This window comes from Psilocybe cubensis, chromosome 3 (assembly GCF_017499595.1).
Source record: "Psilocybe cubensis strain MGC-MH-2018 chromosome 3, whole genome shotgun sequence".
Lineage (NCBI taxonomy): Eukaryota > Fungi > Basidiomycota > Agaricomycetes > Agaricales > Agrocybaceae > Psilocybe > Psilocybe cubensis.
Window position 1 is genome coordinate 3,061,485 of NC_063001.1, and position 10,932 is coordinate 3,072,416.

The window sequence follows — 10,932 nt, forward strand, 5'->3', positions numbered from 1 at the left end:
TCTATTTTATTTTCTCACTTTTACCTGACACCGCGAATGATGTTTTCTTCTTCGCTCGCAGTATGGTCCGCCATCGCCGCTGCCCTGCTCGCCCTCCAGGCCCTCCTCCTCGCTGCCGTCCCCCGTCTCCTCCTCTTCCTCTCCGCCTCTGACGCCCACGCCCTCACACCCCTCGAACGCTTCTTGGCTCATCACTTTGCCATATTCCTAGCAGTCCTTGCCCTCGCTTTGCTGCTCAATGTACCGTTTCTTTTTGACGTTTTAGGAAACCGAACAGGGTCCTCATTTGGTTTTGCAGATCCCGTCGCCACCATCTCCAGTTCCCCCATCTGCTGAAACTGCATCCACTCACCCGCTGTTGTATCCTCTCGCTATCGGTTCCACATTGTCGGCGTTTATTGCCTGGAACAGCGATGACGTCGGCACCCTCGCCTCTATCTTCTTTTTCTTTTCCTTGACAATTAGTCTCTGGGGATTATGGGAGGTGTGTCCAACACTCGGTTAATTAAAGATTGTTAGCTCTCAAACACTTCACACCCAGATCATCTTCGCCAACTCTGCATCCTTTTCCAAAACGACTGGTGCCGACAAGCACACTTCGTCTTTCATTTTTGGTAACAAGGCCGCTGCTTCATCCGTGAAAAAGAATATGAAAACAAAATAGTATATGAGATGTGACATATTATTGTATATTTTATCGTGCCCCTCCCATTCCCATCATCTTGAGCATATCTCCCATTCCACCACCAAGGCCGCCGAGACCTCCGAGGCCTCCAAGTCCTCCTAAACCTCCAAGGCCACCTCCTCCCATCTGAGCCATCATCCCTATATGCTTCATGTCAGTTGCTGCAGAGTAGTTCGACGTGCAAATAAACCTACGCTGCATTTCTTCCATGTCGAATTGGTCACCTCCTTGGCCTTGCATCATAGCTTTCATCATCTCTTGCATTCCACCTCCGCTCCGGAGTTGTCTCTGCATCTGTTGCAGCATACCGGGTGGCATGGCTCGCTAGAATGCCATTATTAGAAACTATTGTACGGGGATCTCAATTCAAATAGTGCTCTCACCTGCATAGCTTGAATTTGAGCAGGTGTTGGCATACCGCCTGCACCACGTCCTTTGCCACCGGCAGCATTCTGCATTTTTTGCATAGCTGACAGCCATCCGTTCTTCCCACCTGCCTGCTTGGCCATATTGGCCATCATCCGGTATTGACACAGCAGTTCCTCTACTTCTCGCACACTCGTCCCACTTCCCCGCGCAACACGTGTAACCCGCCATGTTAGGCCGATGGGTTTGCCATCCTTGCCCATCTCCATGAACGGTGACCCGTCGGAATCCAGCTCGCCCGCGGTCATACTATCTGTAATATAGATCATACGCTTCATCCTCAGCGATCCTTCTTCATCAGATCCTTGCAATAGATCTTGTGGCAGTCCCGGAATCATCGATGCAATTTTGCTAATCGGACCCCTTGACGCAAATGCAATTTAGTTTCCAGAACGGGTTTAAATACATCCCCAACTTACATGTTCATGACATTTGAAATCTGCTCTCGCCAGTCCCGTATGCTCAGCTTTCCTTCTTCCAGCTTTTTGGCCATTTCTTTCTGCTTGTCTGGATTTTGTGTGGCGAGATCCTGCATATGCTCCATGAGACCTTGAACATCACCCAAACCCAAAAGCTTTGAGATAAATGGCTGTGGTGAGAATCGATCCAAGTCATGTAGATGCTCTCCCACACCGAGGAAGATTATAGGTGTTTTAGTGGCCGCCACACTGTGGAACAGTTGGAAATTAGATGTTTAGAATTAAGTCCGGATGTACTTACGCAGATATAGCACCTCCACCTTTAGCGTGTCCATCCATCTTCGTTACGATAATCGCTCCAAAATCAGCAGCATCCTTAAATGCACGACTTTGTGCCTCGGCAGCCTGACCTGCAATAGATTTAGTTGCGGTTAGACGCAGAAATCTGGAGTTTAAGCGCACCTATACTGGCGTCCAGAATCAAAACCGTCATATTCGGCTTCACAGCCTCCCCAATCTGTACCATCTCCTCGAACAACTCTGACTCCTGCTTATGTCTTCCTGAAGTGTCCACAATGATAACATCGAATCTCTCCTTCTTAAATTTAGCTACACCTTGCGCAGCGATTGATACAGGATCCGTTTCAGTGTACGAACCGAAGTAAGCGACCTTGGCTTTGGTTGCTGATTGTCGAGTCTGGTCGAAAGCACCAGCACGGAATGTATCAGCGCAGACAATGGCAGACTTGAAGCCGCGCTTTTGGTAGTGTACGGCGAGCTTGGTACATGTCGTGGTTTTACCGTTACCCTTGTAGGTTCATCATATTAGTCACCTCGACGGGTGTGTGAGAGAGAGATTTTTGGAACGCACTTGGAGACCGACCGCCATTATGACATTTGACTGCCCTTTCTTGGGTTTGTATGGTTCGACGCCTGGATCAACCAAGGCGACGAGCTCATCAAATACAGCCTAAAGCAAAGTATACTTGTCATTAGCCAGAACGATCAGAGGTGCCAGAAGAGCTGCATGCCTTTTGCATCATATTCTTCTTGTTAATCTCCTTCGATTTGTCGCCTGTATTGGACTCTAGCGTCGCTTTCACCTTGGCCTTCACTTTTTGCCGTAGGGAAGCGACGAGCTTGACATTGACGTCAGACTCGAGCAAAGCCGATGTAATTTCTTTGAGTGTGGCATCGAGGACCTGGCGAAAACGTATTATTCTTCTGACCTCGAACAAACATGAGGGAACAAGAGCACCTTTTCGTCCACAACAGGAGACCTATTGAGAGCAGAGAGAGCGGCGTTGAGCTTTCGTCCTAGATCGGCCAAAACCATGGTCGAGTGCTAGCAACTTGTAAGCTGATGTGGTCACTGCGTTATCCAAAGTTATAGTATATTTGCCTTTTCGGGAACCCCATCCCTGGCACGGGATCAAGCATACTTAACGTTTAAAATACCGCCGTTAGCCTTCATAATTAAAACGACAATGATCGAACCTGAACTATACGACTCTGAGGAGGAGGAAACCCTTGATGGTCTGTATGATGGTGAAGACGACGCGGATGCCGAGGCAGACGATGACGACAACGAAAACGAAAACGAACATGACCAGGGAGATCACTTGTTGGACAATATAGGGCACCCGGACGCGGCAGATGATGCGACTGAGGACGGCGACGATGTGTGTGTACCCTCCCTGCTACCCCAATGAATATTTACAATAACTAGTTATCTAGGACTCTGGCTCTGATGATTCTGAAGAAGACGATGAGGAAGAGGATGAGGACGAAGAAGAGGAAGACGAGGAGCCGTCTTTGGATCTCGGTCTCGTTGAGGAGGGCGTACCTCCTGGTAGCAGCGAGCTAGGCTCGAATCACAGCATGGATAGCAGGTCCCCGTCAGCACTACCTGCGCCAGGTACATCCTTCCTGCGTCTTATTGAACGTTTCATTAATATCATCTTCTCCAAGCCCCTTCCCCTCCTCGCAAACGTTCTTTTTCACCGGCCCATCTGCGAAGAAACGGTCTCGCGTTCTCTTTTGACCGACTGCCACGCTCCTACACTGTTGAAGCCATCTGTGCCATTCCTCACCCTGTACCTACTCATGCATTGGCTGGTTCTGCATGCTTCTCCCACCTTCTGACCGGCTCTGACGACGGGTATATTAGAGACTACGATATTTTCTCAGCCGTCAATGGCAAGAACTTTCTAACAGCTCCTCAGAGGCACCATGCCAATGTGGTGGAAGGGCTGATGAAATCGGGTCAATTGCGGTTCTGGTGGGAGAACACTGCAAATCCTGAAGCCAAACCTCCTGGCATTTTGTCTATTGAAGAAGAGGCAACTACAGCCCCTGTTTACAGCCTTGCTATGCAATCCGATGCACTTTGGGCATTAGCTGGCACAGATGTAAGTAATTTAACACTCGTTTTGCCTCTCATTTACATACCTTGCAACTAGGCAGGTTACATCAACCTTTTCACTGTTCGACATCAACCTGGTCAGTTACAACATGTGTTACCCGGACATCGTGGGCCTGTCTCTGCTCTTGCTTTGGATTATGACGAGAAGAGTGTGTTTAGCGCTGGTTGGGATGGAGAGGCCATTGTACGTATTTCCAAATTGCGCATGCATTCTACAAAAATAACTTTCGAGCCCTTTAGCAATGGGATTTGAATACAGGACAAAATGCTAGAACCTTCACAGCACATAATTCACAGTTAAGCGGTATTGCGTTACGACCTGCGAGCTCAGGTTATGTCCAAACAGGACCTGCTATATATACCCAATCAAACCACCCGTCAGGACCAGAGACTGAAACCCAAAAAAGCTCTGATGCTATGAATGTCGATCCTCCGAATGGTACAGAAGAAGAGAAGGCTGTACCGCCTACAGCTCAATCCGGAGAACCCACACAAACTATGACCGCAGATTCGGATGCACGCTCCGATGCGTCTTTTGACCCATTATTTGACGATGTACCAGAAGAAGAAGAAGCAAAACCTGCATTGCCTATGGAATCCATGCTTGCTATTCCAAGCGGTTGGGAACCTGTTGCACAGCCAGCACAACAACCATCGCAGCCCGCACGTCCCCCACCCACCGTGATTCCACCCCCGAAAGGCGCTCCTCCTCTTTTTGACCCTGTTGAATATTCGACGTATTCCCCGGATCTACTGATGACCGCTTTCATCGATGGGCAGATACTCCTGTGGGACCGCAGAGTGCATACCAACGGCCGAGGCGTAGGAAGGTTATGGATGAGCGAAAAAACGCCGCCATGGTGTCTGTCTGTCTGTCTACCTGATTTTTTTTTGAAGTAATTCACTTATTCACTCCAATTTTCTCTGTTTATCCAGGCTTGCTGGTCTGCCGATGGTGCCCAGATCTTTGCCGGGAGGCGAAATGGCACGGTTGATGTATGGGATGTGCGAGTGCTCGGACAGAGTGGACCAACCAACACTCCTAGATTACTCAAGACGCTTCGTAATCCTGCGAGTTCAGGAGTAGTTTCTTGCGTCGTCGCTTTTCCAGATTGCCGGCATATGGCATGGTAAAACTCTTTTTCTTTTCAAGTCTATTCGATGTATTTATTGACTAATGGTGTCTCCTAGCGCATCTGTTGACAATATACGTCTTTGGAACGTCACTGACAGCGGGGAAGATGCCTGGGGCAAACCGAAGAGCGGTGTGCCATTCAAAATCATACCAGGCCATCATGGAGGGTACATATCACAAATGAGTGCGTGCTTCAATGCAGTTGAACGCGTATTGCGTCGAACTGAAATTTCTTCGTACAGTTATCGATCCCGGTGCCCGTTTCATGGTTAGCGCCAGCAGCAACCGTGGATGGTATGGGGATTCTACAAGGACAGTGTTCGTGCATGATATTAAACGCGTGGATTAGTTTGCTTCAGATTCTTCTTTTCTTCTAGGCAAATGATTGGCATATTGATTCTTCTCTTCATACCTTCCACATATTTACTCATTACAATGACGATGCTATATCAGTGTATATTATTCGCGCTGAAAACAATAATAGTGTACAAGGGTGATAAATCCATAACTTATGCAAAAAACTGATCAACTCCAACCTCCACCTCCACCCCACACACTGCCGGGACGAGGAGGGTTCATATTGGGTGGAGGTCCACCCATAGGCGGGTGCGGGTGTTGACCATAAACTGGAGGGCGGAGAGATGGTGTCTGATAACCGGCATATGACGTGGGTGGGGGTGGCATGTAGTTTGAAGGAGGCCCCTGAGTATGATGTGGAGGGACAAAGGGTGTGTGTGCGCCTCCATAAGGGTTGGGAGTACGACCTGGATTGCGAATTGACAAATGCCCTGGAGTGGCACCACCAATACGAGCAGGGGTTCGAGCACCAGCACCATACGGTGTCTTTCCTCCTGCAGCTGCGGCCGCCACATTTTGTGATTCGTGGAGGTGTCTATCAAGAGCTTTAGTACGTTGTAGGAAGTGCATGTGCATGATCATTACTCACCGTACTTTGAATGCATCGCACAACTCCGGTACCCCCACTGCAGGAGCATCAAACAGGTAGTATGCTTCAGGTGCAACTCGGATAGGCTGTAAATCAAAGTTAAGAATGGTTCATAAGTATTCGACCGAGGACAGCATTTACCCAGGTCTGAACAGTGGAGTTCTTGTTGGCCAAAAAGCACAGGTTGAAGTGACCTGGCTTCTTTCTGTTAAGTGTAAAGCCGTACATACTCTTCGAAGGGTTAGCAGCCAAGAAGTTCTTCAAAAATATGTCTGTTCGCGAGTGTCAGTGCCATTTTTCTGCAGGAGAAAAGGGAAGTTGAAACTTACGCAGATCATCTTCCGAACCGTGCTTGAACTTTTCATGAGCCATCAGTTCTTCCACGCGACGGCTCATAGCCTGGACATGATTGACTATAAGTTCGTCCAAGTCAGAGTAGATGTGGTTCGCGTCGACAACAAGCTGTCCCCCGATTGTTTGGCCAGTAGGGTCGGCGTTCATTTCGGTAACATCTTAAGCTACATCAGAATGTGAACAGGAAATGACAGTCCACAGAACGCACCAATATGCTGGTAAAGTCTTTCGTCAACTTTCCATGTAACAGCAAGATGATTAATGCCTTTGGAAGATGGCCGAATTACAACATCTCCACGCTGTTGCTTTTCAAGGTACGCCTCAGCTTGGGCGGTATTGAAATTGTGGAAGTTGGGGTGTTTAATAACACGACGAGTTCGATCTGTTTCGGCCCGTTTCTTCCTGGCCAACATATCTTGATCCTTCTTATAATGAGTATCGTCCCAATAGCGTTGATCTGGCCGAACATTTCTGAATAGATAATCGCCTCCGTCTAAATCACCAGGCCGGGTCGAAAGACTGACCAAAAATTCATCTTGCCGTAGACGAAATATCAGGTCAATGACAATTCCAGTTATCGTTTGGCCTTTCTTCATTACATCTCTAGGTTTCCGACCCATCTCGGGAAGGAATTCAGTTGAGATGAATCCTTCAATACCAGAGTCAAGACGGACGCCGACCGAATCCGGAGTCGTGCGATATACTAGCGCTGAAACAATGAGCCCTACACCAAGCGTCTTCGGCGTCTCTCCGCTGAGCATGGTGACTATGTCCCAATCTTTCGGAAGGAGGAACTTCTCCCTCTTTTCTCGGAAGGGCATAACAAGTTCTTCACGGATGACATCTAGAGTGTGCCGTTTTTGATCCTGATTGGCCTGGAACAAGCTGGTGGCAAACTCTCCCAGATTCAGTTCAGTCAGCTTCCTCTCCTTGTCGCCGTCATTCATGATTGAAGTAACTACTTGCGATGGGTGCTCATCGTGGATATCTTCTTCATCCAATTCGAGTGCATCTGTAGCCATCTTGCGAGCAAGTTCGTAATCCTCGGGATGAATGCGCGTATCATCGAGTGGGTCAGGGGCGTTTTCGTCATCAGGTCGATATTTTCCTGGCCTACTGTTGTCACGATCCTGTATAACACGCAAAAACCCTGCTGCATTCAAGAATATTTTTGTAGTCAAGAGCCCGGCTTTGATAAATTGATCACGGTTCACAATGGTGCCTCCCTGTATACGTAGTAAGTAAAAAGCAAAGCAATTTAAGAATAACTTACTTGAGAAGCTATCTTCTTGACGAGCATCTGTGCTTTCCTAGGACCAAGACCACAAACAAAGGGAAGTACATGCTGGTAATACGGGTCTGTCACAGCTCGGTTTATATCTACACCCACTTTGTTGGTCACATCGACGAGAACCTGTTCGAAGGCAGACAACAACTTTTCCTTCGGAATCTGCAAACAATTTGCATTAAACTGAGGATCAAAACACAAATTTACATACCAAGTTTTGACTTTCTTCGTCAAATGAGATAGCCGCTATGTCTGATCCTAAAGCGGCGAATTCATTGAGAGGGCTTTGTACATAGCGGGCTAGACCGACACAGTACTTGGCAGTTGGTGAGAGAGCACTAAATTCATCCGCAGCCCTCTTGCTATGTTGATAAATGCGTGCAACGTCGTCGAACACATATATCGCAGGAATATTGAAACCCTCCTCTGTCGGTTGAGTCCATGCTTGTTCACCCGAATTAGGGTCACTAGGTGACCCAAGTATTTCCTTGACTCGATTCATAAGTTTCAGCGTGACGATGCTGAACCCACCGACAACAGCAACGTCAGGTTTCCGCCTTGATACAAGGTCTTTGAACTCATCCAAGTTGTCTTGATCGTGAAGATTGTCGATTTTGGTATGTTCGCGCATTCTTCCGGCTTCATCGACATAGACCAAAGTAATAGCGTCCTTATGAGGGTCTCCTTTGCCCCAAGAAATAGCCAAAACAGAAGCTGTACCCTCGCCATACCTAGGTTCACGAGCAGTAGCATAAGGTGCAACATTAACCCGCTTTTATTTCATCAATATACGAATGAAATATCACTGTCATATGACGTACCTCCCGTAAACGTTCGCTGCATTTACTAGCCAAAAAGTCTTCCGCCTCCTCGCGAACATATTCTCGGGTCCACTTCACTCCAGCGGGTATCAAATGCTGTTCTAGAGTCTCATGGACAACGAGCAGGCGTTCTGCATTCCACGCTTTGGCAGATTCACTGAAATTATCGGAGGCGAACGCATCACTGAGCCGCCGCTCAAAATCTGCCTTGACAGCAGGAGGGATAGAAATCGTAACTGTTACCAAATGTTCCGATTCTGCTGCTAGTATGAGCAAAAATTGCGGGGTGGTCAACATTTCGTCAATTGGCTTCTGCAATAGATATTTGAAGTTCTACAGAGGATATGAGGTTTTCGATGATTTAGAATTCCATAATTACATACAAAATAAGGATGGCTCTCGTCGATTTTGGTAATGCCTCGTTCGGTAGGTTCGACGGAAACATGGGCATTTTCTTTGAAGATTTTGCGAATTTGGTTACGCAGAAGGGGATCTTTTCCTAGTTCAGTTGAGATTATCATACGTGCTCGTCGAAGCAACTCCTCGGGAGCCAGAGCTTTGCTAGGATCAGGGTCAGAAAATTGCTCCGCAAACGCAACGGGGTGTAGTTCGGTGTCTTCAACAAAATGGGTATGTGTTTCGGCCAGGAGATTCAAGACAATATCGTGAGGTTTGATACCAAATCCCTATAAAATGATATGAATAAATTTAACAAAACGGAAGCCCTGTAAAATACCTCGGCGAGCTTAGAAACAACGCTCTTTTTCGTGAGCTCATAAGCAGAAACTCGACTGGGCATTTTTCGTCTCTTTGCTGCCTCTGGCTCATCGTCGTCATGGAATCGAAAGTCGGAGATATAATCCGGCCTTTTATTCTTGTATTTCATATTGAGCCATTCAGTGGCATCAGCAACGAGTTCAACACTGTCAATTTGGGGAAGAATTTCCACTGTAAAGTAATCGTCGGTGACCTGCAATCTCTCGTACAGCGCTGTTAAAACGTGACGTCTCTCTAGAAGTGATCTATACTTTTGGCCGAGGTTGTAGATTTGCCAAAGTTCGGGGAGGCTGAGAAGATGCACGGAAGGCCCGCCGTTGGTATCGAAATGGGTTATATAGTCTTGTTTGTGGGCCCACGTGTAAGGAACCTCATATTCTTCTACAAAGATTTGGCGCAAAGCAAAGGTCACAGCCAGTACAAGGGCTCCTTGTAGCTGCTGATGACTACCATCGCTGCCGAAGTACTCTTTCTGTTTCTGGTGAGAAAGACGTGTGGTGACCCACATGGCAGCATCTCCAAGGTCCTCTTCTGTCAATCGAATATGAGTAGAGAGAGACGACGTTTCAGAAAGGGTGGAGGTGGCCAGCTGCATTCGTTCTGGAATATCTTGGACACGGATGAGGTCATCATCTTCAGTGAGCATTCGTTTTTTGATTTCTGATGGTTCGAACACCTGTAAAGAATGTAAATAAAAGAGAAGATATAACCAAAGAAAGAAGGCAACGGACATCTTGGTACTTCATGTCTGGCTTATAACGGTCCTCTTCCAGGTCCGCTTCATCATCGCCGACCAAAGCCCAGTCATATTCGTGTCCATCGCCGAAAACTTCGTGGATTTCGTCCCAAGCACTGCAATGAATGTTAATAAATGCTACAAATTGAATATGGCAAGGAATCACATTGCATCAATTCCAACCAACTCCGGGCGCGCCCTTGCTCTTTTGCGTCGAGATTGTTCCTCTTTCTTCTCAAGCCTCCTAGCTTCGCGAGCCTCCTCATTCATAGCTGCACCCTCTTCATCTTCACTATAATCAATGAAATCCGACATATCCTCATCATCGTCTTCTCCACGACGATCATCGTCCCAAATCTTGCGAATATCAGGAACTTCGTGTGTGTCCTCATCGTTGTCGAGGTCATCTTCTGATGATTCTACAACTGCCCGACGCTTTGAAGAAGACGCGGCTGGTGGAGAATCTGAGTCGTGGCGACGAAGGCGGGTTAAGCGATTGGGTCTTTTATATGCAACTCCCGTATTCTCTTCCAATAGTTCCAAATCGTCATCTTCTAACGTCTCTTCTTCTGCTAAGGATGTTAATAAACACAACAAAATTGTTATAGTAAAGCAGCGTCACTCACCACGGTGGTGTTTCTTTCTACGTTTTCTGCGCTTCCGACGAGGAGCCTCTTCCTCAGAGTCTTCTTCTTCTTCAGAAACAATGAACCCGTCTCGAATTCTGCGTGCCTCTTCTTCGTCATCTTCCCCCTCCTCGGAACTGTCGTCTGATATTCCAGGCATGACTGCATCACCTTCACCTTCTTCTTCTTCGTCACCTGAGCCACGCATAGGATCATCATTGTCAGCTAAAGGATCGTGCGACGGTACTGTGTCAGGGTCTGGGGAAGACATGATGGACGGTTGAGTTGAAAGTT

The 10,932-nt window shown here is 47.5% G+C and overlaps 4 protein-coding genes across 4 annotated transcripts; 2 read left to right on the plus strand and 2 right to left on the minus strand.

Moving 5' to 3' along the window:
* Window positions 1–39: 39 nt before the first annotated feature.
* Window positions 40–664, plus strand: JR316_0003833 (uncharacterized protein; the record flags this gene model as incomplete). The annotated part of the gene is made up of 3 exons (XM_047889603.1): window positions 40–213; window positions 266–484; window positions 542–664. 3 exons carry the CDS (start codon window positions 40–42, stop codon window positions 662–664), a joined length of 516 nt encoding a protein of 171 aa, XP_047751977.1.
* Window positions 665–694: 30 nt separating this feature from the next.
* JR316_0003834 (Signal recognition particle) lies at window positions 695–2,866 on the minus strand (the record flags this gene model as incomplete). The annotated part of the gene is made up of 9 exons (XM_047889604.1): window positions 695–825; window positions 880–1,009; window positions 1,069–1,474; window positions 1,531–1,779; window positions 1,832–1,940; window positions 1,993–2,338; window positions 2,402–2,500; window positions 2,562–2,732; window positions 2,789–2,866. 9 exons carry the CDS (start codon window positions 2,864–2,866, stop codon window positions 695–697), a joined length of 1,719 nt encoding a protein of 572 aa, XP_047751978.1.
* Window positions 2,867–3,017: 151 nt separating this feature from the next.
* Window positions 3,018–5,439, plus strand: JR316_0003835 (Transcription factor SPT8; the record flags this gene model as incomplete). Its single annotated transcript, XM_047889605.1, has 8 exons — window positions 3,018–3,212; window positions 3,268–3,448; window positions 3,502–3,941; window positions 3,993–4,139; window positions 4,196–4,825; window positions 4,892–5,085; window positions 5,147–5,274; window positions 5,333–5,439. 8 exons carry the CDS (start codon window positions 3,018–3,020, stop codon window positions 5,437–5,439), a joined length of 2,022 nt encoding a protein of 673 aa, XP_047751979.1.
* Window positions 5,440–5,615: 176 nt separating this feature from the next.
* On the minus strand, window positions 5,616–10,909 carry JR316_0003836 (Transcription elongation factor SPT6; the record flags this gene model as incomplete). The annotated part of the gene is made up of 13 exons (XM_047889606.1): window positions 5,616–5,982; window positions 6,037–6,122; window positions 6,178–6,308; window positions 6,366–6,548; window positions 6,599–7,616; window positions 7,664–7,840; window positions 7,890–8,450; window positions 8,500–8,832; window positions 8,883–9,185; window positions 9,236–9,952; window positions 10,008–10,128; window positions 10,179–10,584; window positions 10,639–10,909. The coding sequence occupies 13 exons, from the start codon at window positions 10,907–10,909 to the stop codon at window positions 5,616–5,618; spliced, it is 4,674 nt and encodes a 1,557-aa protein (XP_047751980.1).
* Between the last annotated feature and the right edge of the window lie 23 nt (window positions 10,910–10,932).